The 26,625-nt window shown below is 52.9% G+C and overlaps 4 protein-coding genes across 8 annotated transcripts in view; 3 read left to right on the forward strand and 1 right to left on the reverse strand.

The window, feature by feature from the left end:
* The first annotated feature begins 328 nt into the window (after positions 1 to 328).
* On the forward strand, positions 329 to 4,962 carry LOC134428085 (bile salt-activated lipase-like). Its single transcript, XM_063174463.1, has 11 exons — positions 329 to 402; positions 678 to 828; positions 1,070 to 1,192; positions 1,530 to 1,727; positions 1,826 to 1,956; positions 2,494 to 2,601; positions 2,828 to 2,945; positions 3,214 to 3,400; positions 3,645 to 3,848; positions 4,085 to 4,282; positions 4,723 to 4,962. Exons 1-11 carry the CDS (start codon positions 337 to 339, stop codon positions 4,925 to 4,927), a joined length of 1,689 nt encoding a protein of 562 aa, XP_063030533.1. The 5' UTR covers positions 329 to 336; the 3' UTR covers positions 4,928 to 4,962.
* A 2,085-nt stretch (positions 4,963 to 7,047) lies between these two features.
* LOC134428084 (bile salt-activated lipase-like) lies at positions 7,048 to 12,266 on the forward strand. The gene is made up of 11 exons (XM_063174462.1): positions 7,048 to 7,128; positions 7,404 to 7,554; positions 7,986 to 8,108; positions 8,446 to 8,643; positions 8,742 to 8,872; positions 9,294 to 9,401; positions 9,615 to 9,732; positions 10,580 to 10,766; positions 11,011 to 11,214; positions 11,464 to 11,661; positions 12,015 to 12,266. The coding sequence occupies exons 1-11, from the start codon at positions 7,063 to 7,065 to the stop codon at positions 12,217 to 12,219; spliced, it is 1,689 nt and encodes a 562-aa protein (XP_063030532.1). The 5' UTR covers positions 7,048 to 7,062; the 3' UTR covers positions 12,220 to 12,266.
* A 562-nt stretch (positions 12,267 to 12,828) lies between these two features.
* GTF3C5 (general transcription factor IIIC subunit 5) lies at positions 12,829 to 21,461 on the forward strand. The gene is made up of 11 exons (XM_063174895.1): positions 12,829 to 12,978; positions 13,644 to 13,866; positions 14,082 to 14,280; positions 15,031 to 15,226; positions 16,255 to 16,359; positions 17,022 to 17,136; positions 17,786 to 17,866; positions 18,367 to 18,464; positions 19,087 to 19,169; positions 19,457 to 19,599; positions 20,149 to 21,461. Exons 1-11 carry the CDS (start codon positions 12,829 to 12,831, stop codon positions 20,304 to 20,306), a joined length of 1,551 nt encoding a protein of 516 aa, XP_063030965.1. The 3' UTR covers positions 20,307 to 21,461.
* Positions 21,408 to 26,625, reverse strand: part of RALGDS (ral guanine nucleotide dissociation stimulator) — a 55,865-nt gene continuing 50,647 nt past the window's right edge. For 3 of the 5 annotated variants that reach the window (XM_063174893.1, XM_063174891.1, XM_063174889.1), the window contains exons 9-18: positions 26,428 to 26,512; positions 25,689 to 25,766; positions 25,508 to 25,594; positions 25,198 to 25,230; positions 24,921 to 25,042; positions 24,693 to 24,788; positions 24,347 to 24,548; positions 23,802 to 24,161; positions 23,573 to 23,687; positions 21,408 to 23,401 (exon numbers count right to left, since the gene is read on the reverse strand). In XM_063174893.1, the coding sequence (XP_063030963.1) occupies positions 23,226 to 23,401; positions 23,573 to 23,687; positions 23,802 to 24,161; positions 24,347 to 24,548; positions 24,693 to 24,788; positions 24,921 to 25,042; positions 25,198 to 25,230; positions 25,508 to 25,594; positions 25,689 to 25,766; positions 26,428 to 26,512 (1,354 nt within the window). In that variant the 3' untranslated portion in view covers positions 21,408 to 23,225. The remainder of the gene's footprint in view (positions 23,402 to 23,572; positions 23,688 to 23,801; positions 24,162 to 24,346; positions 24,549 to 24,692; positions 24,789 to 24,920; positions 25,043 to 25,197; positions 25,231 to 25,507; positions 25,595 to 25,688; positions 25,767 to 26,427; positions 26,513 to 26,625) is intronic. The other 2 variants (XM_063174894.1, XM_063174892.1) reach the window with 2 other exon arrangements.

The raw sequence follows: 26,625 nt of genomic DNA on the forward strand, positions 1-26,625 counted from the left end.
CCAGAGAGGAAAAATAACAGAGAAGTTGCATTGCCAAATCTCTCTGAGTGTGGGAAGTATAGTCTGATCAGGTAAGTGGCCATGTAGAAAATCAAAAATATACCTGAGGAGATTGGGCTGCCTCCAGCCCAAACAAGCAGCAGCTGCAGGGCTCTCACAGGGCCATGCCCCTCAGCCAGGGACTGGCCTCAGGCTACTGAAGGACAAGGCTGTGGAGGCTGCCCCGCTCCAGCCCAGAGCCAATCCTGGCCCATGGCATTGGCACACACACCTGCACTGGTGGCTTTATAAAGGCAGCCCTCCAGCTGGGACTTTCCCCTCAGGGCTGCTCTCACCATGGCTCGCTGGCACATCCTGGCCTTGGCCCTGTGCTCCTCCCTCGGGGTAGCCTGGGCTGCCACAGTAAGTACAAAGCTGGCTTTGCACCCTCAGGCCGGAGGTTTTCTGCTCCTGCCATTTGTCTTTGGGCCTGGGGGGGAATTGCTGCTGCCTCTCTGCTCCCGAGGGCACCTGCAGGACACCTGCACAGGCACAGCTCCAGTGGCACCTGGGGGCGTTCCACAAGGCACCAAGGGCACGGATGGGGAGGGTGGGATGGGAATGGGTGGCAGTGTGGGAAGCCAGGGTTATGAAGGGCAGAGCAATGGATTTTCTCTTCTCCATGGTGCCTCCTGTAGCTGGGTGTGGTGCACACTGAGGGAGGATTTGTGGAAGGAGAGAGCAAGAAACTGGGACTCTTTGGGGGCTACGTTGACATCTTCAGAGGGATCCCCTTTGCTGCCCCTCCAAAGACTCTGGAAGACCCCCAACCTCATCCTGGCTGGGATGGTAAGGTCCAACTTCTGAATGCCTTTGGTTTGGGGTTTTATTTTCACTTCTCTCTCCTCAATCTGGCACATATGGAAAATGGTACAACATATTACTCAGACTGGTCACGATGGCTGGGGAGGCTTTGCTGCCATTTGCACTCGACTCAAAGAGGAAAGCATGGTTGAGCAGACAACTTTCAACCAGAAAATGGAGCTGATGCCCTTAATTAGGACTTGCTGTCTTCCTTTTCCACTCTTAGGAACACTGGAAGCAAAAGAATTCAAAAAACGCTGCATGCAGGTGAAGCTGACACAGACCGATGTCCGTGGGAGTGAGGACTGTCTCTACCTGAACATCTGGGTCCCTCAAGGGAGAAGACAGGGTATGAGGCTAGAAGGGACTTGGGATGGGCTTTCCCACCTGCCTTGTGTGCACAGATTGTGCTGCAGCCTGTCTCAGCAGTTCTGTTCCATAGTGGGCAGGTGCTGAGCAGTGATTTTCAGGGGGAAAGGTGGGGACTGTGTCAGACAATGTCCTAACTCACCTTCACCCTGTTGGGAGGGTCAGCCTCTTGAGCAGAGCAAGGATGTACTTGCAGAGCATCAAGTCAGCTCCTGCCCAGGGCAGGTGGAGCAGTGCTCAGGGAGGGGATGAGGGATGGAGGGGCAGCACTTCCCAGCTCAGTGGGGCTCACTCTGCTCCTGTTCCCCTCCTCCCAGTCTCTACCAAGCTGCCTGTGATGGTTTATATCTATGGCGGTGCCTTCCTGCTCGGAGGCAGCCAGGGAGCCAATTTCCTGGACAACTACCTGTACGATGGGGAGGAGATCGCCGTGCGGGGCAACGTCATTGTGGTGACCATCAACTACCGCGTGGGGCCGCTGGGCTTCCTGAGCACCGGCGACGAAAACCTGCCAGGTACCAGGGCCGATCCCTCGCTGGGACCCTGCCCCCGGTGCCCACTTGGGCAGCTTGGCTGTGCCCCTGCTCACTGCCGGGGGATGTCTGTCCCTCAGGGAACTACGGGCTGAAGGACCAGCACATGGCCATTGCCTGGGTGAAGAGGAACATCAAGGCCTTTGGGGGTGACCCAGACAACATCACCATCTTTGGGGAATCAGCCGGTGCCGCCAGTGTCTCCCTGCAGGTGAGTTATCCTCGTTGGTTCTGATCAGAGCCCCTGCCCTGCCAGTGGGAGAGAGGCACCCCTTGGCACTCATCTGCTTTCCTCCCCACTGCTGCCTCATTAATGTCCTGCCCTGGCCAGCCCAGCAATGCTCAGCCTCAGCGCTTTGTAGCTGCTCCTCTTCTTCAGCTTCATCCATCCCACCAGCGCAGCCACGTGTCCTTGCTTTTGGGAGGTGTGGGGAAACAGCCTTTACTTTCCGTGTTCCTCTTCTCTTCTCTTCTCTTCTCTTCTCTTCTCTTCTCTTCTCTTCTCTTCTCTTCTCTTCTCTTCTCTTCTCTTCTCTTCTCTTCTCTTCTCTTCTCTTCTCTTCTCTTCTCTTCTCTTCTCTTCTCTTCTCTTCTCTTCTCACTTCATGTTTAACTCCTGAGACTGTTCAACACCACAAGACCTGGCAGTTTCCCCAGGCTGAGTGCACAAGATGTGTGGGGTCTGGTAGGCCATGGTCTCCTCAGGAGTTTGTTCCCAAACCCCTCTTGTTTCCGTTTTGCCCCCCAGACGCTGTCCCCAAAGAACAAAGGCCTGTTCAAGAGAGCCATCAGCCAGAGCGGTGTCGGGGTCTGCAGCTGGGCCATCCAGAGGGATCCGCTCGTCTGGGCCAAAAAGGTAACGTGCAAGTTGTGCTTTGAAAACTATAAAAAGCAACAAACCAATTCCCTAGAGGAAAGCCTGGCTAGGAAGTGATTGGCCAAGAGCTGTGCCCAGCAGTGCTGTGGAACTTCGCTGCTTTGAGATTAAAATGAGATTTAAACGAACCCACATATCTGACTGCATAAAAAGTACTCCTGGCTTTGGAAGTAATGCTAGGATGTTTCTCTCTCTTCTGCCACAGCTTGGAGAAAAGGTGGGCTGCTCCACAGACAACACCACCGTCTTGGCCAACTGCCTCCGTATTTCTGACCCCAAAGCCTTGACCCTGGCCTACCACCTGCAGCTCACCCACCTAACCAGTAAGTGCCCTGCCCTGTGCTCCAGTCCATCAACCCTGGGCTCTCCAAACCACCTGCAGGACTCTGGAGCAACTGCCAGGAGTGTTGAGGTGTTGCTTGTGCCCTTCAGAAAAGGGAAATTAATGAGAGCTCTTGCAGTCACCTTTCTGTGGGCAGATGCACATTGCATCTGATGCACACTGCCCACCTCAACCTTTTCTTGGGATATGCCAGAGCACACATTTGTGTTTCCTCACCTCCTTACAGACCCCACTCTTGTCTCTCGCAGTGCCCCTGGTGCACACCCTTGCCTTCTCCCCAGTTGTGGATGGCGATTTCCTCCCAGACGTGCCAGAGAAGCTCTTTGCCAACGCTGCTGACATCGATTACCTGGCCGGGGTCAACAACATGGACGGGCACATCTTTGCTGGTGTGGATGTACCCGCCATCAACCGCCCGCTGGTGAAGGTCACTGCGTGAGTGACAGAGCCCTTAGAACCCTCAGCAGGAGACATCTGCTCTTCAGAGTAGCGCCCAAGCCCCAAGGAGTCAGACTTGAGTGGACAGGGCACAGCCTTCCACACAGGATGTCACTCCAAGCCTGGGTGCCCAGGTCTTTTGTTGCGGAGTCCAGAGCCTTCAAGAGAAAGGACCAGGCAAGAGCCCTGCCCTGCCTGAAGCTGCTGCTCAGTCATTAATTCATATCATTTGTCTTTTCAGTGACCAGGTGTACAATTTGATCAAAGGCCTCACCGTGGACAGGGGTGAGGCTGGAGCCAACGCCACCTACAACATCTACACACAGAGCTGGGGTGACAAACCCGAGCAGGAGGTCGTGAAGAAGACAGTGGTGGACCTGACCACTGACTACATCTTCCTGATTCCCACACAGGTGGCACTGGACCTGCACCTGCAGAATGCCAAGTGAGCAGCTCAGCCCTGGGGGTGTTGCACGTGGGGCAGGGTGAGGGTGAGAATTGGAAATGGAAGTTAAAAATGGCCTCAGGATGTTTTCTCCTGAAACCACCCCATGTGAGGTGATGCATGTGAGCATCTTCCAAGGCTGAATCTGTGGCCCTGACGGTGTTTGGTGTGTTGGTTGGGATTTGCAGCCCTTTTTCTGCTTTCTCCTTGCTCAGCCCCTCTCTTTGATTTCCCAGGAGTGGCAAGACCTACAGCTATGTGTTCTCTGAGCCATCCCGCATGCCCGTCTACCCCCGCTGGGTTGGGGCAGACCATGCTGATGACCTGCAGTACGTGTTTGGGAAGCCCTTTGCCACCCCTCTGGGCTACTGGCCCAAGCACAGGACTCTCTCAAAGGCCATGATTGCTTACTGGACCAATTTTGCTAGAACTGGGTGAGTGATCTGTGGTTTGATGCAGCATTTCAGGCTACTGGTTTTGCCCAGTAACTTTTCAGGATCATTCCCAGAAGTTCTCTTTATTTGTGTTGTGAGCAGGGCTCTGTGTCTCACAGGACTGGTGTTTGGTCTGCGTTCTCCTCCTCCATAGCACATGTGGGGAAGACAGAGGCATTTTCATTACTTATGATCTCTGCTTCCACTCAATGAGGTTTACTCCTCAATCCTTGTGTTCAGGCAGGACATAAATCCCTGTGTGAAGCTGGGATTATGCCAGTGGGGATGGAGGGAGAAGGCTGCAGGCTATCAACTCACTCCTGGCAGGCACAATTCCTAGTGCTTGTGCCAGTGTCAAACACTCTGCATGGTCCCACATTTAACTGCATAACCAAGCTGCCCTCATAAAACTGAGCTTCTGTGTCTCCTTTTTCCCCCAGTGATCCCAACAAAGGGCATTCAGATGTGCCTGTTTCCTGGCCAGCCTACACCAACGATGGCAAGCACTACCTGGATATCAACCACAAGATGAACAAGGACTCTGTGAAGCAGAACCTGAGGTCCCGCTTTGTGACCTTCTGGAACTCGGTCTATCTGAAGCTGCCGCAGGTTGCTGACATCTCCCAGTCAGAGTTAATGTTCTGAACCCTTTAAAGATAGTTCATTAAAAGCTTGTAACTGAGTGACTCTGGTTCTCATTTTGTTTGCCATGACAGGATTTTCTTGCCAGTATTAAGATCAGGCAGGATGGCACATCCATTGTGTGGGCAGTGTGTGTTCCCCTGGCTGTGACACCCCGATGTCCCAGGGAAGCTGATGGCAGCTGGGGTCCAGTCTCTCCCTGCTCAGCCAGCTATTGGCCCTGGGGTTGTTTTTCCTCATTGCCCCTGTGAGCCCAGGCAGGATAGCCCCAATCCTGACCTGTCCTCTGGATTTCCCTGTGTTACCATCAAAGTTCCTGCTACTGCCAACCAGATCATAGAGAGCTACAGCTGCAACAGGTGAATGCAAACCAGTCCTGACCTGTTGTTTATCATGCACTGACATTGCTCAAAAACTGATGGGACAGAATAAATCCATGTGGGTGGTGATTCCCCACTGGTTTTGGGGCAGAGGCTGGGCTTGAGTGGGCTGAGGAGCTGCAGCTCTAAGCAGGGCAGGATAAAGAGCACAAATTTCCACAAACCTTGTCCAGCACATGTCCCCATCCACACACTGGGTCTGGTCTGTCCAGGCCCTGGTGCCCTGTGGGGAGAGCAGGGGGGCCCAGCCGTGCTGGAGCTGCCCCACAGGCCTGGCTGGTGTGGAGAAACCAGGGCTGGTGTGGGACATCGGGGCTGTGGATGCTGGGAGGAGAGCAGGGGTGTCACAGTGGATGGGACCCTGGTGAGTGTGTGTGTGTTGAGGTTCTCCATGCAGAGAGGCTGGAGGATAGGGAGCCCATCCCTGGGGAGCCCCTGCACTAGAGCCATCCTCCTGCCTGCTTCCAGAGGGCTGGAGCCAAGGACAGGGCTTCCAAGAATTGATGTCATGTGTGTGCTCTCCTGGCCTCCAGTGGCTTTGCCAGAAGAACAGTCTGGGAGATCTCCCACAAGAAACATCTTTCATTTTCTCACTGTTGGCCTTCACTGGTTCTTTTTAAAGGAAAAGAAATTTCCAGACTGAGTTGATGCCTGCAGTTCCCTCTTGCTTTGCCCCTGTCCCAGTGAGTAGCTGCAGTAGCTCCAGGAGAACAAACGAAGCCTTTCCAACACAGATTTCATACAGATCATTCTTGAGTGCTGGAGGGTTTCTTGCCAGCCAGGGTAGAGCTCCTCTGTCAGTGTGCAAGTGCATGTAGCTTTGAGTGGATTTTTAAAATTTTCTTTCTTCAGTGGTGCCATGAGATCCTTTATGGTACCAGTGTGTGATCAAGGAAGGTTGAGCCAAAGTTAAACCAACCCATTGCTCACCTGGCTGAGTCTCTTTTTAGAAATCTGGAACACAAACCCAATTTTTGCATGCTCCTATGAGGACTCTCACCATAAAATGCACGGGAATCCTTTCCTTCTTTGCTTCTCTTATCAACAGATGTTCTACCAGCGCTGGGATTAAATGTGGAAAGGTATTGCACCATGACAGATGAGTTTTCTGTTAAGAGACAAATTTCAAAGCTATTATTTGTATCTATCCATTCCCCTCTCTCTCTGACAAACACAAAAAGCGGTGAAGATGACAAAGAGCTACTGCCATGAGCCTGCAGAGATATGAGGAGGAAGGAAACTTCAAGCTTTCTGATAGATGTGGCAATGAAATGGAGACAGAAATTCTGGACTCTGTGTGAACTTGATGAGCAATCTGGCTGCTGTTGGATGGAATCAGCTTTAAGACTTGCTGTCATTTTGAATCTTTTCCATTCCCCAGTGTGTTACAAATGCAAGGCTTCTCGTAGGTTGCTGATATTATGTTCTACTGCACAGCTTAATATGATTTCAGCCCCCTGTGCTTGGATGAGGCTTCTCAAGACTCCATTGGGTTTAATTTCTCTGGAATTTTCTTGGACTGAGCAATTTCCTTTGGTTTGGCCTCCAGCCCAAACAAGCAGCAGCTGCAGGGCTCTCACAGGGCCATGCCCTCTAGCCAGGGACTGGCCTCAGGCTACTGAAGGACAAGGCTGTGGAGGCTGCCCCGCTCCAGCCCAGAGCCAATCCTGGCCCATGGCATTGGCACACACACCTGCACTGGTGGCTTTATAAAGGCAGCCCTCCAGCTGGGACTTTCCCCTCAGGGCTGCTCTCACCATGGCTCGCTGGCACATCCTGGCCTTGGCCCTGTGCTCCTACCTCGGGGTAGCCTGGGCTGCCACAGTAAGTCCAAAGCTGGCTTTGCACCCTCAGGCTGGAGGTTTTCTGCTCCTGCCATTTGTCTTTGGGCCTGGGGGGGAATTGCTGCTGCCTCTCTGCTCCCAAGGGCACCTGCAGGACACCTGCACAGGCACAGCTCCAGTGGCACCTGGGGGCGTTCCACAAGGCACCAAGGGCGCGGATGGGGAGGGTGGGATGGGAATGGGTGGCAGTGTGGGAAGCCAGGGTTATGAAGGGCAGAGCAATGGATTTTCTCTTCTCCATGGTGCCTCCTGTAGCTGGGTGTGGTGCTCACTGAGGGAGGATTTGTGGAAGGAGAGAGCAAGAAACTGGGACTCTTTGGGGGCTACGTTGACATCTTCAGAGGGATCCCCTTTGCTGCCCCTCCAAAGACTCTGGAAGACCCCCAACCTCATCCTGGCTGGGATGGTAAGGTCCAACTTTTGAATACCTGTGGTTTGGGGCTTTCTTCTTGCTTCTCTTTCTTTTAGTTGGTTTTTCTCAAACTAAAGATGTTCTTGCCTGCTTTCATCAACTAAGCACGGCCAAAAAAAATCTCTTTGTCTCTTGAAGGGTCTGAGAGTCTGTGTCTAAATGTTCCCAAGAAACTCAAGTAACCCTGGGAAGTAACAAAACTCAGGCATGGCACCTGCATCTGCCTTCCCTATGCCTTGGCTGTCCAGAGCTGGTTCAAAAGGGAAAGTCTCCCAGTTTGTCACTCCCTCATACCAGGCACAGTGGCTGGGAAGGCTTTGCTGCCACTTGCACTGGACTCACAGAGGAAAGGATGGGTGAGCAGACAACTTCCAACCAGAAAATGGAGCTGATGCCCTTAACTGGTCATCCCTCTTTTCATTCAGGAACACTGAAGGCAAAGGAATTCAAAAAACGCTGCATGCAGGTGAAGCTGACACAGACCGATGTCCGTGGGAGTGAGGACTGTCTCTACCTGAACATCTGGGTCCCTCAAGGGAGAAAACAGGGTATGAGGCTAGAAGGGACCTGGGATGGGCTTTCCCACCTGCCTTGTGTGCACAGATTGTGCTGCAGCCTGTCTCAGCAGTTCTGTTCCATAGTGGGCAGGTGCTGAGCAGTGATTTTCAGGGGGAAAGGTGGGGACTGTGTCAGACAATGTCCTAACTCACCTTCACCCTGTTGGGAGGGTCAGCCTCTTGAGCAGAGCAAGGATGTACTTGCAGAGCATCAAGTCAGCTCCTGCCCAGGGCAGGTGGAGCAGTGCTCAGGGAGGGGATGAGGGATGGAGGGGCAGCACCTCCCAGCTCAGTGGGGCTCACTCTGCTCCTGTTCCCCTCCTCCCAGTCTCTACCAAGCTGCCTGTGATGGTTTATATCTATGGCGGTGCCTTCCTGCTCGGAGGCAGCCAGGGAGCCAATTTCCTGGACAACTACCTGTACGATGGGGAGGAGATCGCCGTGCGGGGCAACGTCATTGTGGTGACCATCAACTACCGCGTGGGGCCGCTGGGCTTCCTGAGCACCGGCGACGAAAACCTGCCAGGTACCAGGGCCGATCCCTCGCTGGGACCCTGCCCCCGGTGCCCACTTGGGCAGCTTGGCTGTGCCCCTGCTCACTGCCGGGGGATGTCTGTCCCTCAGGGAACTACGGGCTGAAGGACCAGCACATGGCCATTGCCTGGGTGAAGAGGAACATCAAGGCCTTTGGGGGTGACCCAGACAACATCACCATCTTTGGGGAATCAGCCGGTGCCGCCAGTGTCTCCCTGCAGGTGAGTTATCCTCGTTGGTTCTGATCAGAGCCCCTGCTCTGCCAGTGGGAGAGAGGCACCCCTTGGCACTCATCTGCTTTCCTCCCCACTGCTGCCTCATTAATGTCCTGCCCTGGCCAGCCCAGCAATGCTCAGCCTCAGCACTTTGTAGCTGCTCCTCTTCTTCAGCTTCATCCATCCCACCAGCGCAGCCACGTGTCCTGTGAAGAAACAGCCTCTACTTTCCATGTCCCCCTCCTCTGCTCCTCCTCTCAACATCTCACTTTTTAGCTTTAACTCCTGACACTGTTGAACACCACAAGACCTTGCAGCTTTCCTGGGACAGGTGCACACCCTGCAAAGCCATCCACCTGGTTTGGCAGGCCATGGTCTCCTCAGGAGTTTGTTCCCAAACCCCTCTTGTTTCTGTTTTGCCCCCCAGACGCTGTCCCCAAAGAACAAGGGCCTGTTCAAGAGAGCCATCAGCCAGAGTGGTGTTGGGCTGTGCAACTGGGCCATCCAGAGGGATCCGCTTGTCTGGGCCAAAAAGGTAACATGCAAGTCATGATCGAAGGACTATAGAAACCAAAAAAGTTTTTCCCTAAAGGAGAGCAGTGCTAGGAAGAAATTGGGCAGGAGCTGTGCCCAACAGCGCTGTGGAACTTTGCTGCTTTGAGATTAAAACCCCAGCTCTGCCTCTGAAACAATAAGCCCTGCATTTGGGAGCTAACACTAGGATGTTTCTCTCTCTCTTCTGCCACAGCTTGGAGAAAAGGTGGGCTGCTCCACAGACAACACCACCGTCTTGGCCAACTGCCTGCGCCACTCTAATCCCAAGGACTTGACTCTGTCCTACCACATGCAGTTCACTCACCTGCCCAGTAAGTTCCCCAGCCCATGATGTGGTCCATCAGCCACCCTGGGCTCCCCAAGTTCTTGGCAGGACTCTGGAGCAACTGCCAGGAGTGTTGAGGTGTTGCTTGTGCCCTTCAGAAAAGGGATATTATTGAGAGTCTTGCAGTCACCTTTCTGTGGGCAGATGCACATTGCATCTGATGCACACTGCCCACCATGCAATGGCAGCAGTGGCTGGATTATCCAGCGGTCCTGCCTTGGCCTCAGAGCAGCTGTTTTGGCTTCCTGTTCTATGAAAACAGCAAGAGCAATCCCAGAAAACAGCTTGTAAACAAACAAAAAAGATCCTACCCCTGCTATTTCTATTTGAGTCGCTGGGTGGAGTGCAGGAACGCTGCTGCTTTTGTGCTGGGGGGATTCCTTTCCCAAGAACATTCTCCTGGAGCTTCTGGTCACAAACCACAGCGTTTAGCCTTGGTCAGAACAGAGAGTGGCCAAAACACTGCTGTGCAACTGCACACTCTGGGGCTGGCTGTCCTGACAATCAGACAGCATGGCCAGGTGGGATGAGAAGTTCAGTTCTTTCCTATCTTTAGCTGGGTTTTTCGGAAAGGATTTGAAGGAGGAGAGGATTTGTGGATGATAGCAGGTGGTATGTGGCTGGCAGACCTCTTGCTCTTCTCCTTCAGCCATAGTCATGAGGTTTACCCTGCATCTGGGTGACCTCGTGCCCATGCTGAAGTCACTGCTCAAGCTGTCATTCACGTCACATTGTTCTTTCCTGAGCTCTTTGACTCATGAGATATGCCAGAACACAAATCTGTGTTTCCTCCTTACAGGCCACCTTACAGACCCCACTCTTGTCTCTTGCAGTGCCCTTTGCGCACACCCTTGCCTTCTCCCCAGTTGTGGATGGCGATTTCCTCCCAGACGTGCCAGAGAAGCTCTTTGCCAACGCTGCTGACATCGATTACCTGGCCGGGGTCAACAACATGGACGGGCACATCTTTGCTGGTGTGGATGTACCCGCCATCAACCGCCCGCTGGTGAAGGTCACTGCGTGAGTGACAGAGCCCTTAGAACCCTCAGCAGGAGACATCTGCTCTTCAGAGTAGCGCCCAAGCCCCAAGGAGTCAGACTTGAGTGGACAGGGCACAGCCTTCCACACAGGATGTCACTCCAAGCCTGGGTGCCCAGGTCTTTTGTTGCGGAGTCCAGAGCCTTCAAGAGAAAGGACCAGGCAAGAGCCCTGCCCTGCCTGAAGCTGCTGCTCAGTCATTAATTCATATCATTTGTCTTTTCAGTGACCAGGTGTACAATTTGATCAAAGGCCTCACCGTGGACAGGGGTGAGGCTGGAGCCAACGCCACCTACAACATCTACACACAGAGCTGGGGTGACAAACCCGAGCAGGAGGTCGTGAAGAAGACAGTGGTGGACCTGACCACTGACTACGTCTTCCTGATTCCCACACAGGTGGCACTGGACCTGCACCTGCAGAATGCCAAGTGAGCAGCTCAGCCCTGGGGGTGTTGCACATGGGGCAGGGTGAGGGTGAGAATTGGAAATGGAAGTTAAAAATGGCCTCAGGATGTTTTCTCCTGAAACCACCCCATGTGAGGTGATGCATGTGAGCATCTTCCAAGGCTGAATCTGTGGCTGAATCTGTGAACCCTGACGGTGTTTGGTGTGTTGGTTGGGATTTTCAGCCCTTTTTCTGCTTTCTCCTTGCTGAGCCAGTCTCTTTGATTTCCCAGGAGTGGCAAGACCTACAGCTACGTGTTCTCTGAGCCGTCCCGCATGCCCGTCTACCCCCGCTGGGTTGGGGCAGACCACATGGATGACCTGCAGTACGTGTTTGGGAAGCCCTTTGCCACCCCTCTGGGCTACCGGCCCAAGCACAGGACTCTCTCAAAGGCCATGATTGCTTACTGGACCAACTTTGCCAGGAGTGGGTGAGTGATTCCCATTCCACATTTGGGGCTTGATGCAGCCCTTCAGGCTGCTGGTTTTGTCCAGGAAGTTTTCAGGTTCATTCACAAAATCAGAGTGTTCCGTGTCTGTATTTCTTATTCCTGAATCCTGATGTTGGTACAGAGGTTAAGTCCCTTTGTGAATCTGGGATGATACCACTGGGGATGGAGGGAAGAGACTGCAGGTTGTGCACTCATTCCTGGCAGATAGAATTCCTATGGCTTTTCTCACTGTCAGATTGTCTCCTTTCCTCTCACTTAAAGCCTGACTTGAGCAGACAGTGTTCCTGCCAAAAACTTCAAAACTGAGCCTCTTTGTTTTCTGTTTCCCCCAGTGATCCCAACATTGGCCATTCGGACGTGCCTGTTTCCTGGCCAGCCTACACCGACAAGAGCAAGTACTACCTGGATATCAACCACAAGATGAACAAGGACTCTGTGAAGCAGAACCTGAGGTCCCGCTTTGTGACCTTCTGGAACTCGGTCTATTTGAACCTGCCGCAGGTTGCTGACATCTCCCAGTCGGAGTTAATGTTGTGAAGCTAAGAAAGAAACACCTTTTAGAGATCATTAAAGGATTTCTTGTAGCTGAGTGTCTCCGTTTCTCTGTTTTTTGTGTCTCTGTGTTGGCTGTGACAGAGTTTTCTTGCTAATGTCAAGGACAGGCAGGATGGAACATCCTGAGGGCAGCGCGTGTTCCCTGGCTGTGACTGTCAGTCCTGGCCAAGCTGTCCTTGCGGCAAATTACATTCTCACCCTCACCTTCATACCCTTCATCTGCCGCCTTTTGTGGCTTTAAACATTGCTGAGACGAAAGCTGAAGTTCTTAGGGAGCAAAACCTCATTTCAGTGAGAATTAACACCACACTCCTTGCACGATCAGAGAAATGTACGTGTACGTGCGAGCATTTGCTCAGCTCAGAATTGTCCAGGCAGCACAGGGACAAAACAACCCACGGGGGAGGTGATTCAGTGTTTGTTTACGGCCACAAGCCGGGCTGAGGAGCCCCAGCAGGACAGGACGAGCTCAGACCGCCCTCAGGCCTCGCCCTCCCCTCAGGCCCAGCCCGGCCCAGCCGGAACCGCGGTGCGGCGGAACCTTCGTGCCGCGGTGCGCGGGGCGGCGCCGGGAGGGAGCGGCGCGCAGCGATGGCGGCGGCGCGGCAGCGGGGCCCGCGGGGCTCGGCCGTGCTGGAGCTGCCCCGCAAGCCGCGCCTGGTCTGCGTGGAGTACCCGGGGCTCGTCCGGGACGTCGGGGCCATGCTGCGGACGCTGGGAGGAGAGCAGGGGGTGTCGCGGGTGAGGGGGGTCGGGGAGTGTGGGGGCTCGCTGGGCTGAGAGTGAGGGGCGGTGAGACCGGCTCTGGGCAAGGGGATGGGGCGGGAGGGGGCCGGGACCGGGGCTGGGGCTGGGGATGGGGCTGGGGAGAGCCTCCATGTGGGATCCTCTGTGTGAGCCGTTCCAGCCCAGCGTGTCCCCACCCGGGGCCCGTGGGTGGTTTGGGGGTGATGCCGCTTCCCTGCTGTCCCCGAGCAGGCATTCAGGCGGTGTGCAGTGAAATCATGGAGTCATAGAAGGGTTTGAAAGGTTCCATAAAGTTCATTCAATTCCACCCTCTTGCTGTGGGCAGGGACACCTTCCACTAGACCAGCTTGCTCCAACCTGTCCTTCTGGGGATGAAGCAGCCACAGCTTCTCTGGGCAGCCTGTGCCAGGGCCTCCCCAGCCTTATAGGGAAGAATTCCTTCCTCATATCCAGGATATTATATTTTTAATTTATTTTTCTTGGTATCCAGGATGTGAATGGCTGCACACCCCTGCGATGTGGGGCAGGGATGATTCCCCTGGGGCTGTGTGAGGGGCACAGCTGGTGCCCACAGCAGCCTGTGGGGCTGGGGGCTGGCACAGGAGCACGGGGCTGTGGGGGTGACATGCTGACAGGGGCTGTGCCCCCCTTGCTGACAGATCTACGCCGACCCTGCCAAAAGGCTGGAGCTGTATTTCCGCCCCAAGGACCCCTACTGCCACCCCGTGTGTGCCAACCGCTTCCCCACCTCCACCATGCTGCTCAGGGTCACCAGGAGGAGCAGGAAGAAGCAGCAGTTGGACCCCGAGGAGCAAATCCAGCCAGAAGTGCAGTTTGAGATGGAGATTCTTGGGATTGTCACCACTGTTTACAAATTTCAAGGTAACCCTTGTGATGTGGCTTAGAGATGAGTGTGTTTGCTGGGAAAGGGAAGTGTTTCCCCCCTAAGCAGTTGAGGGCTGGAAGGAAAATCAAACCTCCTTGCTGGATAAACCTTTGCATAAACTTGTCAGATTCCTGCTCCTGAAAGTTGAGTGTGAGAGTTATTGTTGGATTCACAACAAACTTCACAGTGTTTTATCTTTTGTTTCTTACAGGAATGTCTGACTTCCAGTACCTGGCAGTGCACTCTGGCCCTGATGGCAAGCAAACCTCCATGTATGACAAAGTCCTGATGCTCAAACCAGAGAAGGAAGAGTTTTTCAATAAAGATTTACCTCTTTACATCCCACCACCCATTTTCTCACGCCTGGACACTCCTGTGGACTATTTTTATCGCCCAGATATACAGCACAGGTCAGTGCCTTTTCTCATGATGCATCTTTCATGTGTTTCACCCTTTTAATTTGCTGCCTTGTGCTGATTTGGCACAACAGAGGCAAAAAACCACCAGAAGGTGCCTGGCAGTGGCAACCTCAGCAAAATTCCACTTGAGGATTTGCCAGCTGAGGGGAGCTGGGCATGAGGTGAAGATGATGATGCCTCTCCCAGCTCACCTCACACAGCTCCTGCCTGCTTCCAGAGGGCTGGAGCCAAGGACAGGGCTTCCAAGAATTGATGCCATGTGTTCTGTGCTCTCCTGGCCTCCAGTGGCTTTGCCAGAAGAACAATCTGGCAGATCTCCCACAAGAAACATCTTTCATTTTCTCACTGTTGGCCTTCACTGGTTCTTTTTAAAGGGAAAGGAGTTTCCAGATTGAGTGGGTGCCTGCAGTTCCCTCTTGCTTTGCCCCTGTCCCAGTGAGCAGCTGCAGTAGCTCCAGGAGAGCAAATGCAGAGGGTGAAGCCTTTCCAACACAGATTTCATACAGATCATTCCTGAGTGCTGGAGGGTTTCCTGCCAGCCAGGGCAGAGCTCCTCTGTCAGTGTGCAAATTGATGTAGTTTAGAAGTTTTGGAATTGATTTAAATTTAAATTTTCTTTCTTCAGTGGTGCCATGAGAATCTTTTATAGTACCAGTGTGTGTGATCAAGGGAAGTTGAGCCAAAGTTAACCCAACCCATTGCTCAGCCAGCTGAGTCCCTTTTGTTTTCCCTGTTCCCTAGGGAGGGCTACAACAATCCCCAGGTGTCTGGGGAGAACCTGATTGGCCTCAGCAGGGCCCGGCGCCCACACAACGCCATCTTTGTCAACTTTGATGATGAGGAAATCCCAACTAAGCCCCTGGATGCTGCTGTACAGAACTGGAAGAAAGTGTGCACCAATCCTGTGGATAAAAAGGTGGAGGAAGAGCTGAGAAAGGTGTGTGCCTTATTCCTGGTCTCAGCACTGTCCTGGGGAGGAAAAAGTAGATTTTTCTCCCTAGAAATTCTTGGTGATTGTGAGTGATTGACACAAGTGTGAGTAGATGCTGCTGACACTGCTGTGTCCATTTCAGTTCTGCAAGTCAAGACTTGAATCTGTAGCTTAACTCTCATTAAGCCCTACAAGTTCTCATATCACCATCCAACAGCTCCTGTTGAGGGCCAAAGGCTCTGATATGGACCTGAGTGCACTTGGAAAGCTGCTCTGCCTTTGGGAACCCTTCCCACTGATGTGTGCCTGTCTGTGTGTCCTTCGGCTCTTTGGGAACCCTTCCCATTGATGTGTGCCTGTCTGTGTGTCCTTCAGCTCTTTGGGAACCCTACCCACTGATGTGTGCCTGTCTGTGTGTCCTTGCAGCTCTTTGGGAACCCTTCCCATTGATGTGTGCCTGTCTGTGTGTCCTTCAGCTCTTTGGGAACCCTTCCCACTGATGTGTGCCTGTCTGTGTGTCCTTGCAGCTCTTTGGGAACACCTTCCCACTGATGTGTGCCTGTCTGTGTGTCCTTGCAGCTCTTTGGGAACCCTTCCCATTGATGTGTGCCTGTCTGTGTGTCCTTCAGCTCTTTGGGAACCCTTCCCACTGATGTGTGCCTGTCTGTGTGTCCTTGCAGCTCTTTGGGAACCCCTTCCCACTGATGTGTGCCTGTCTGTGTGTCCTTCAGCTCTTTGGGAACCCTTCCCACTGATGTGTGCCTGTCTGTGTGTCCTTCAGCTCTTTGGGAACCCTTCCCACTGATGTGTGCCTGTCTGTGTGTCCTTCAGCTCTTTGGGAACCCTTCCCACTGATGTGTGCCTGTCTGTGTGTCCTTGCAGCTCTTTGGGAACCCCTTCCCACTGATGTGTGCCTGTCTGTGTGTCCTTCAGCTCTTTGGGAACCCTTCCCACTGATGTGTGCCTGTCTGTGTGTCCTTCAGCTCTTTGGGAACCCTTCCCACTGATGTGTGCCTGTCTGTGTGTCCTTGCAGCTCTTTGAGGTGCGTCCCGTGTGGTCTCGCAATGCAGTCAAAGCCAACATCAGTGTCCATCCAGACAAGCTGAAGGTGCTGCTGCCTTATTTGGCCTATTACATGGTGAGTGGTACTTCTGTGAGCATCACCCTGCTCTTCCTGGTCCTTTACCACTTCTGAGGTCCTGCCACTAAGGACCTGAGCTTAATTTAATGTCAAGAGACGGGGGGAAGGAAATGCTTTAGAGCCAAAGTTGAAGCCAAGAAGGATTCAGTGGTTGTTTGCTCTACAGGTTTTAATCACCTCTGCAGGTCAGGACCCCCATCCCCCCCAAACAATTCTCTCAATGAGACATTTGAAAGGAATTACAATTGTTTGTCTACTCTGAGTTGGACTCACTGGAGAAATACCAACAAGAGATTCTCAGGAGCTCAGTAATGACAACAAAACAGTCATTACTGGGAACTTTGGAAAATCAGAAAAACTTTGCTCACTCCAAGTCACTGTTCACCTGGCAGTGGTAGCAGTTTTTCCACACAAGCACTTGGCTGTGACCTTGCAGGTTGGTTTGTAAAAGCACACAAATATTTGTGCTTTGATTGCCAAGTGTATAAATATATTTCAGTGTATAAATATTAGCATGGCAAGTGAGCAAAGAGCTGGTGAAACAAATATCTTTGGGCAATGAGGGAAAATATTAGAACTTTCCAAGGACCTTGCTACTGAAGGAAGTTGCAACACTGTGGTGCTTTTTTGTAACCATGTTCCCTCATGTGTTTGTGCAGTTAACAGGTCCTTGGAGAAGCTTGTGGGTTAGGTTTGGGTATGACCCCAGGAAACACCCTGAAGCAAAGATTTATCAAGTGCTGGACTTCCGAATTCGCTGTGGAATGAAATATGGTAAAAGGGCCCAACCCACAGAGCTGCTCTCTCTGCTTTCTGGTTAATCCTGGTAGTATTTTTCTTTTTATGTGTTTTTCAAACTCTTTTGCCATATTTCTGCTTTGATGAACTTGTCACCTTTTGAGCTCCTTACTTACTGTAGTTCTTTTTAAAATTCCTGTAATACTTTCTTTCATAGAAAAGAGCAATAGCTCTTTCCTCATTTGGCACATTCTAAACTCTGCCTTTCCTCCTCCATATGTTCCAAGCCCAAGTGGGTGTAGCAGAGCATCCTCCTCACTCAGGGGAGGCACCAAGCAGGAATTCTGGTGCTCACATAGCAGCTTTTCCTCAAGGACCTCAGCATTTCCTGCAGGATGCTGGTCTCAGACCTTGGATGTGGGGTTCCCTGTTTTGATTTCACAAAGGACAAGTTGAGGAAAAGGAGTTTTTGATGCCATCTAATAAGTCCATGACAGAGCTGGGTTCCACTCATTGATAGCAGATCACATTTCCAAGTTAAAGGGTTTTGTTGATCTATTCTCCCCACCCTGCTAAGACCAGCCTGCCCTTCCCACACCAGTCCAGTCCTTGTGTTCCTGAGCTGGGGATATTCTGCAGAGTGCTTGCCCTCAGTTCATGACTGGATTTTGGTTTTCACCTCTAGGTTATGCTGCTACTGACATGCCTGTGAAAGCAAAACGGAGCACGTACAACTACAGCCTGCCCATCACTGTCAAGAAACAAGGTATGGGCCAGAAGGGCTGCTTGGCTCTTCTGCTTCTCTGTTTGCCCATCCCAGACACAGGTGGTGAAGCTGAGTTCCTGTGTTCTAGCTGAGCCAAAACTGGAGCTTGTGTTTTGGTTATAATATTGCTGCTGTTAAGCCAGAGAAAAATCTGCTGGGAAGTGTTGTGGGAGTCTGGCTGAGCCAGAATGTCTGTTAGCAGGCAGGAGGGAGTTCTGCAAGCCACACTGGGAATTCAGAATTCACTGAGGTGCAGAGAATAGGGGAGTTCTCTTTGCTGTGTCAAAAGAGAGAAGAAAAGGTTAAAATTGTGAACAAATGGGTTCTGGAAAAAGCTGCACAAGTCAGCACTTTTCCTGGGGCTGTCCAGTAACATCTCTAAAGAATGAGCAAAGCACATGCTCTGTTGCTGGTTGGTCTGGTTTTGTTGAATCAACAGAGAGAGGTGACAGTCCAATATGAAAGATGTCCCTCATTAGGACTCTTTGTTTTCCTTTCAGGAAGTCACACAGTCAGTGTCCACGACCTGAAACAGGGGCTGGGTTCAGCTGGTACATCTGGGGCAAAAAAGCCCCCCTCCAGCAGGTATAAGCTGAAGGTAAGCATGACTTTCTATGCCAAAATCTTGAATTATCTCAGTGAAATGGAGATGATTCCTGGCTTATCAGTCATCAGGGGATCAGCTGTGAGTGATTTAATGTGCTCAGGTTTACCTGGGAAGCTCCCAGTTGGATATGGCACTATGGAACACCACCTGAGTGTATTTTGTTACGTGCTGCAAGGTGGGATTGCTGCTCATCTTAGATGTGAGGAGTATTTTGCTTAAGTTGATAAAACTGGAACTTCATGGGCAGCGAAGTGCAAAAAAATCACCATGTCTTTATGAGGTCATGCTGCAAAATCCAACAGGGTGGAATAAATAAATAAATAAATGAGTCTTACCATTCCTTTTTTTGCTAGAATGAAGCCCATGATGCACTGCTGGGCAGTGACAGGCTGCAGACAGAGCTGCAGGCTGGAGAGGTGAAGTGTTCTCTGCCCAGCAGTGCTGGTGTGACTGTGGCTGCAGGGACATTTTGGGGCATTCCTCATTCAGCTTTTATCTTTTGCCTTAAAACTTGTTTCTCTTGGAAGTACAATGTTCTTCAATCAGCCCATTGGAAGTACTTTCATTGCAGCATAACATGCACATGAATACTTTCCTTTTTTCCTTCTTTTAGGAATCTGTCTACATTTTCCGGGAAGGAGCCTTACCCCCTTACCGCCAGATGTTCTACCAGCTCTGTGACTTAAATGTGGAAAGGTACTGCACCCTGACAGCTGAGTCAGACAGATTTCAGAGCCTGTTGTTTATACCCTGTCCATTCACCCCTCTCCCCCTGAGCAGGAACATCAGAGGTGTTCAGTTGCTCAATAAAAACAGAAAAGTATTTTCACGCATGAACTTCCTTTCCCATCTGACAATTAACCTGGATAACCAACTGTGCTATTCCAGCTCAGTGAAGGGAAATGGAAGTGAAGCAGTGTGTCTCATTTGAAACTCACACCTGAGTGCAGAAGATTAAGGTTTCTTTCCCTTTCTCTCTTCAGCCTGCAGAAGATCATCCATCGGAATGACGGCACCGAGTCGGAGTGCACGGAGCGGGACGGGTGGTGCCTTGCCAAGACCAGTGATGACCTCAGGGACAGCATGTCCCTGATGATAAAGCAGATCATCAGATCCACCAGACCTGGTAAGGATGCTTTGAACATGAGGATGTTGTAGCTGGCACAGGCAGAGGTGTCTCTGCATCCTCTGTGTGTTCTTTGGGATGTAGCTCATTCCAGTGTGGGAGCTGAGGCTGCTGGCCTGCAGTGGGAATGTGAGGTGGCTGGGAGTTAAGGTTTTATATTTCATCTTCCCAGTATCAAAAGCCCTTCAGCTTTTAAATGTCTTTTGCACAGTGATAATCAAAATCTTCATTTCGTTGGTAGCATTTTACTTTTTATTGATATTATTGATTGACCAAGAAGTGAGAAAATTATTTCTTGATGATGCTGGGCCAACGCAATAATATCCCAGTGAATTGGGTCAGAATGAGGCAGGAGAGGAGGTACAGCACTGCAGCTCTGCTGCTGTTCTGCTCTCCTTCCTGGACTGTGGAGTTGGATTGCTCTGGGCTTGATCTGTTAAGATGAGCAATATTAGCTGTGCCCCTGAGGCTGCTGTGAGCTCAATTGCAAATGCCCCCAGGCTGCCCTGAGAGAAGCATCACAGTGTCTTTCTTTCTTCCCAATTTAAGCTCTTTTCTCAAATACAACAAGCAGTGAAGATGGCAAAGAGCAGCTGGCATATGAGTCTGGAGAGGATGAGGATGATGAAGAGGAGGAGGAAGAGGACTTCAAGCCTTCTGATGGGAGTGAAAATGAAATGGAGACAGAAATTCTGGACTATGTGTGAACTCAGTGAGCAGTGTGGCTGCTGTGGACAGAACTGTCTGCTCTTGCTCCTTGAGAGCCAAGGGTTTAGGGAAAGCAGAGCTTGTGCTAAGCTGATGATGTTCTCTGCACTGACTGCTGGTGGGCAACATTCTGGGTGTTTGGGAGCCACTGCTGCATTTCCAGAATTGCTGGCTGAGAAACCCTCCAGCATGCTCAAGAAACTCCCAAGAACGAGCCCAGAATCCAAACCAGCTGGTAACACACCTGAACATGGGAGAAGCTGCATTCCCACATCTCTCCATGTGTGGGAGTGCACTCTCTCCAGGTTGGTGGCCATGTGGAAAATAGAAAAGGTGCCTGAGGAGATGCTGGGAGAAGAAACAATCAGTTCTCCTGGAGTCCCTAAGGCAGGTTCTGCCCTTCTGCTTGTCCAGAGGGAGTGAAAATACTGAGCCATGCCTTCAGCACTGAGCCTTGCTGGTCATCTTGGAAATAAAGCCAGCAAGAAAAGACACTTTCTAGCAGTGAATAATTCCCTTCCTGGGTGCAGTGTTTGTTGACCTCATTACCTGATGCACTTCTCAGGTCTGTTTTGACTTCCCCAGCTAGCAAGTAACAAGCACTGAAGGCAGAGGGGCAGAGCTTCGGGTGCACAGAAGTTGGCCACTGCCAGCTGCATTGTTCCCACCAAAAGAAAGCCCCAAAAAATTAAAGAGCTACTGGTATTTTCTAGTTCTTGTGCATCCCCCAGTGTGTTCTGAGCACACCTGAAAGCCAAGCTCTTTTAAAAAACAAGTTAAGACCTCCTCTTCTCCTCCACTGAGGAGGCCCTGTTACAGTTGCTTTCAAGGCTGTTACTTGTAACAAAAGTGGTAAAACCCAACAAATTGTAATTGGAAGTGCAACAGTTTCAAAACACAGGTTCAAAGGAATGAGGCTCATTTCAAAATTGAGCCCTGGTCCCTCAGCCAAAACACCAATTTGTCAAAATAAAGTTCAACCCCCAGAGTGAACATAAAGTATGAACTCCCCCACAGTCAGGCCCATCCCTCTTTCCCCAGGAAGGTGCTGGCATTTTGGGGAAGGAGAACAGGACAAGCCCTGCCTTGGGGCAGAGACGTTTGAGCATCAGTATTTTATTGCAAAGACTAATTACATTGCTGTGTACAAGTCACACCGGGCAGTGTGCTCCTTCATTGAAGTGGTACAAAATACACAGGGTACAGCCAGTCCCCCCTCTGGGAGGGGAGGGGACAGTGCCAGGGTGGGCAGGCACGGAGCAGAGGGGTGGTGCTGGTGCCCAGGGGAAGGGGCTTTGGGCAGGGGGGAGGCAGGAGGCTGCCCGTGCGTCAGGGAGCCAGGAGCTCCCATCATGTGCACCATGGGCAGCGCTGCCCGAGGGGCCGCGGGGCGGGAGGAGCTCCGTGCCAGCCACGCTCACACCCAAGCAGCCTCTTCCTCACCAGCCCCAGCCCCTGGAGGGTGCTCCCTGTCCTGGAGCAGGGGAAGGCACCACAACCACCTGGGAACGCTGACGGGTGGGAAACTGAAAAGATCTGCTGGAATGACGAGCTTAAAAAACAGAGATGGAGGCAGGAGCAACAAAAGGTCCCCCTTTGGTTAGTGTTTCCTACAATGGTTAAAACAGGCATCTCTGCCCCTGCTCGAGCAATTAGTGGTAGAGAATTTGGGAGGGGGGGCTGGCAGGGTCTGCACCCCATGAGCACAGCGCAGCAATGCTGCTGCTGCTGCCAGCGTCCCTCCCAGCAGCCTTAAATACCAGGGGGGGCACAGGACAGGGACTGGGCTGCAGGGCAGGGGAAGGCTGGATTAGTAAAATGTACAAGTTTACCTCTTCTATTTACAACCAATAAATACTGAAAAAAAAAAAATCAGTAAACTTTTTTGTTTTATACAAAAAAAAAGTCTCATTGCTGTTTCTCCCATGGTCAGTGTTTGAAAAAGTCCGGTTAAAGCCCAAGGTGAGTGGCACTTTCTGTGGGTCCGGCAGTGGCAGCTGGGGCACCTGGAGCACCTTGAGCTCTCTGGCCCCTCTGTGCCCACACAGACCCAAAGTCTCTATTTACACAGTTCCACACAGAACTTTGCTCTCCTCCTCCTCAGGCTGGCAGCGCCGGGGGGCACGGCCTGAAGCTCCCCTTGGCAGAAGAGACACTGGCATTTGATCTTTGGTGCAAGTTTGAACTGGCCCAGTCCAGCTGGAGGATGTGCTGGATCCAGAGAAGAGCGAGACCACGCAGGCTTCCAGCTGGGGAGAGCACGAGGCACCCACTCCATCGTGGCACGGCCACAGGCTCCTCCACGGGGCTCAGCACTGGTGCAGGGCTGCATCCTTCCAGCTCACTCCCAGCCCAGGGCATCCGTGGCTTCTCCAAGGGAAGGACAAGGACAGGCAGAGCTGTGCGGTGGTGGCAACGCCAGTGATCCCAGGGAGGACAGACGTGGAGGTAACACTGGGAAGGCTGGGAAGGAGGCTTGGCAGCCCCTTCCAGGGTGATGGTGGTAGCTCCTGCTCTGCTTTGTCACAGCCCCTCTGCAAGTCACTGCTCCTCGGCTCGCTTAGACACAAGGCACCTACGGCAGAGGCGGGCTCCAGCTCTGGGCTGGCCGAGTGTCGCACCGTGGAAGGTTAAAAAAAACGAAACAAAACAAAAAGATAGACAAATCCCCCCCCCCATTGCTGCCTTCCTGTGTAGAAAAAAAGACCTGATTGGAACGGGGGCTTGTGCAGAGAGAGGCAGAGGTTGACACCAGTTGCCCAACTCTCAGCTCTGGGTGCGGAAGGAGGTGCACGGCCATCGCCCGTGGGTGAGGGTCACTCCTCTGCCCTGCAGGGTGGCACAAGGAGTGGCCACAGCCAAGCCCGGAGCAGCTGCCCCCAAGGCCCTGTCGGTGATGGGTGGCAGTGGGGCTGAGGCTAGAAGATGCCCTTGGCGATCTTCAGGCCTTTCTGCTTCATCCTGGGCAGGGTGGAGCTGGAGCCGTGCTTGATCTTCACCCCCTTGGAGAAGCCCCGCTTCTTGAGCACAAAGTCATAGTTGGCAGCGGAGTTCATGGCGTAGAAGACGTTGGCATTGTCGGGGATCTTCAGCTCTGGAAGTGAACAAGGATGAGGGTCAGTCAGGTGCCCTTTCCTTGAAAAGGGACCAGAGCAGGGCTAAGGTTTGTCCCCAGGTGCTGGATGCCTCTTGCTGTCACCTCTCATCCCAGCTCCAGCCTGGTGCTGGCCCAGGAAAGCCCCCACAGCCCAGCACACACACACACCTCTCTCCTCCGAGATGATCTGGACAAGCTCATAGTCTTCAGGCCGGTCCCCATCCAGGTTGTGTTTGGCCATGGCCTTGCGAATAACCACGGGGGTCTTGTCCTGGCTCGTCACCTGCGAGCACAGAGTGCTGTGAGCTCAGAACACTGCTAAAGCCTCCTCCAAAACGTGCCATGCCCGCATCCAACCAGCACAAGCCACCCACCCCTCCCTGGGGATGTCACTAACCAGGATGCTCTTGTACATGTTGCCGTTGTCCACAGCCAGGCTGACTCGGATGATGCAACAGTCGTCGACCTGCTGGTTGTAGAGGGGCAGCGAGAGTGAGGAGTAGCTGGAGATGCCGGAGACCGAGCGCTTGTGAGTGCGGGAGGCCGTCACCGGCGTGGAGGAGACGGAGGAGGAGGAGGCACTGCTGGAGCCTGAGCCGATGCCTGACGTGTCCAGGGAAGAGAGGGAGGTGGATTCCCAGAACTGGAGGGCAGGGAGGAGAGGGGATGCGGAGGACACAGTGGGTTTAGCTTCTCCATCGGCCACAGACGGGGCGTACCAGCGCTGGGGGAGGGAGGCCAGAGGGATCTCACTGACCTGTGACAACGGGGGACCGACACAGCTACAGCCACCGGAGGCACCAGAGCCTTGCCGTGCTGCCGGAGCAGCCCCCGGGCCCCCCGCCTGCTCCCCCAGCCCCAGCGCCAGGCAGAGGTGGGACAGTCCCCACAGCATGGCCACAGTGGCCCTGGGACCCTTGGACCCTGCAAGCTGCCACGTACCTTCTTCTCCTGGCAGTCAGGGGACTCTGGGATGAAGCTGATGTTGATCTCCTCCACGTCAGAGCTGCTGGAGCCGGCAGAGGTGACACTCACTGAGTCAGTGGCGTCCCCACTGCACAGGTACTGCCCACACTTGAGCTGGTCGAAGGATTTCGAGTGGGAGCTGCCGCTGGCACAGGGCTCCGTGCTTGGTGGCTGCCGGCTGCCAGGAGAGAGGTGGGGCAGGTGAGAAGGGAGCAGGTGAGGCTGCATTTGGCTGGCAGGACAGTGGCCATGCCTGCCTGGTCCCCTGCAATGTCCAGCCAGAGATGCCCCACGCTGGCCCCACCTCCCACCAGGGACTCACTCGCTCCATCTCTTGATGATGCCCGTGTTCTTCTTGGCCTTCAGCGTGTTGCTGGCTGACTCTGACAGCGGCTCAATCTCACACGACAGCCCATAGCTGGGAGGGGAGAGAGGAGGGTTTGAGCTCCCTGTGCTGCCACCAAGTGTGAGGGAGGCAGAGCAGAGAGGGGAGCAGGGGGCAGCTGCTGCTGTCAGAGGAAACGAGTGGTGGGACCTCCCTCTCACTCACCTCTCGGCCTCACTGAGCCTCTCCAGGCTGTGGAACCACTCCACAAACTGGTCCTCCTGTGTGAAGCTGTAATTGTTGCAGGCTGACTGGAGCAGCTTGATCTGTGCAATCACTTCGAACTCCTGCAGCAAAGGGAAGCCATGAGACCAGAATGCCCTCCCACAAAAGTGAAGGACACAAAGGAAAAAAGGAGAGGGATCAAGCCCAAAGTGACTGGCACAGCCTGGGATTGCAGCAGGCCAGCCCTGCTGTGCAGCTGCCAGGGCAAAGCTCTCACCTTCCTTCTCTTCTCAAAGTTGATCAGCCCACCCTGGAAAAGAAAGAGATGAAGGTCAGGATGGAGCAGGCAGAAGAATATTGCTCCCTCCTCTGTCTCTATATTGCTGCCACTGCAACGTGAGTAACCCTGCTGAGAAACAGTAGCCCATTTCCTTGGGAGAGAGGTGGATGGGCAGTGTTGGATATGGGATGTGGGATACAGGATGTGCAGTGTGGGATACAGGATGTCCTGTGGGACACAGGACACAGCCTTCCTTTTATCAGCCCAGGCTCTGGGGGGATGGGGAGGACAGGCAGGAGGTACATACATCCAGGAAATCCTTCATGGCCGTGTCCAGCATCACCAGGTCTGTCAGGAAGGTGCCAAGGTAGGGAATGGTGCCCTGCATCACACCCTGTGGGGACAGAAGGGACAGAGGGGTCAGCAGAGCTGGGATCAGCCTGGGCAGCTGCTGGGAAGGGGCACAGGGACAGCCCTGCCACACTCACCATCTCTCGCTGCTGCTGCTGCCGCTTCTGAGCCCTCTTTGGGTTGATCTCCAAGGTGGCAAACTTGGATGTGCCCTCCTGGATGGTGGGGAGAGTTGGGATCAGCACAGGTGGGAAATGGCACTAATACCTGTTAGCTAAAATTCACACCCATTTTCATTTATATGACTTCAATTGTAGGAAAGAGGAGGGAATCAAAGCTTTTTCATGGCTCACAGAGAGGAGAACCTTGGTGGACAGGAACTGCTGCTTTCATTTCTGTACAAATGCCTCCCCAATGGGATGTGTTGTTACCTTCTGCATTTTGTTTCTTCTCAGTCCCTAAACCAGAGCTAGGCTGGGATTTGTGGAGAAGTTCCACATGGAATAAGGACATTTTTGCTGCAGCCTTTCACCAACTCCACCACCCCACCTAGAATCAAGAGGACTTTGCACTGGACTGTTAACACGCAGCTGCCTCTGGGGACAAGCTGTCACCTGGTGCTCTGGATCCCATCCCAGTGCTTATCTGTTCCCTGAATTGATTTGCCAGCTCCAAGCAGTAAGTTTTGGGCGGAGAAACAGAAATTACAGCCTTGGTCTGAAACCCCTGCCTGCTCCCCAGAGTCAGCACACCCTGCCTGCACCCATAACTGTGACTCCAGCAGCTCTGCCAGGGCTTCATGCCTGTGGCTAGCATGCCATGGAAAGCTGAGCTGCCTGCCAGGAACAGGGCAATGAGGGTTCTCCTTGCCCCTACCTTGATGAGAAGCTCCCGGCTCAGCGAGTGGTTGTTCTCGTCGGAGAAGATCTCGGAGAGCTCGTGGAATGTGCGGAAGCTCTCCCTGCACAGGGGGACAAGGGGAAAAGTCAGCAATGCTGCCATGGTGGGGTTTCCTCCTTGGGCTCTCTTCTGCTCACCCCAATGACCCCAAGTTGTGCTCAGCTCCAGCTGGGC

This window comes from Melospiza melodia, chromosome 22 (genome assembly GCF_035770615.1).
Source record: "Melospiza melodia melodia isolate bMelMel2 chromosome 22, bMelMel2.pri, whole genome shotgun sequence".
Taxonomy (NCBI): domain Eukaryota; kingdom Metazoa; phylum Chordata; class Aves; order Passeriformes; family Passerellidae; genus Melospiza; species Melospiza melodia.

Coding starts and splice junctions, on each gene's coding strand:
- LOC134428085 (XM_063174463.1), top strand. CDS start 337: ATGGCTCGCTGGCACATCCTGGCCTTGGCCCTGTGCTCCTCCCTCGGG. Junction 1,193..1,529: donor CCCTCAAGGGAGAAGACAGG/GTATGAGGCTAG, acceptor CCCTCCTCCCAG/TCTCTACCAAGCTGCCTGTG. Junction 3,849..4,084: donor CTGCACCTGCAGAATGCCAA/GTGAGCAGCTCA, acceptor TTGATTTCCCAG/GAGTGGCAAGACCTACAGCT.
- LOC134428084 (XM_063174462.1), top strand. CDS start 7,063: ATGGCTCGCTGGCACATCCTGGCCTTGGCCCTGTGCTCCTACCTCGGG. Junction 7,555..7,985: donor ACCTCATCCTGGCTGGGATG/GTAAGGTCCAAC, acceptor CTTTTCATTCAG/GAACACTGAAGGCAAAGGAA. Junction 8,109..8,445: donor CCCTCAAGGGAGAAAACAGG/GTATGAGGCTAG, acceptor CCCTCCTCCCAG/TCTCTACCAAGCTGCCTGTG.
- GTF3C5 (XM_063174895.1), top strand. CDS start 12,829: ATGGCGGCGGCGCGGCAGCGGGGCCCGCGGGGCTCGGCCGTGCTGGAG. Junction 13,867..14,081: donor CACTGTTTACAAATTTCAAG/GTAACCCTTGTG, acceptor TGTTTCTTACAG/GAATGTCTGACTTCCAGTAC. Junction 19,170..19,456: donor TGTGACTTAAATGTGGAAAG/GTACTGCACCCT, acceptor TTCTCTCTTCAG/CCTGCAGAAGATCATCCATC.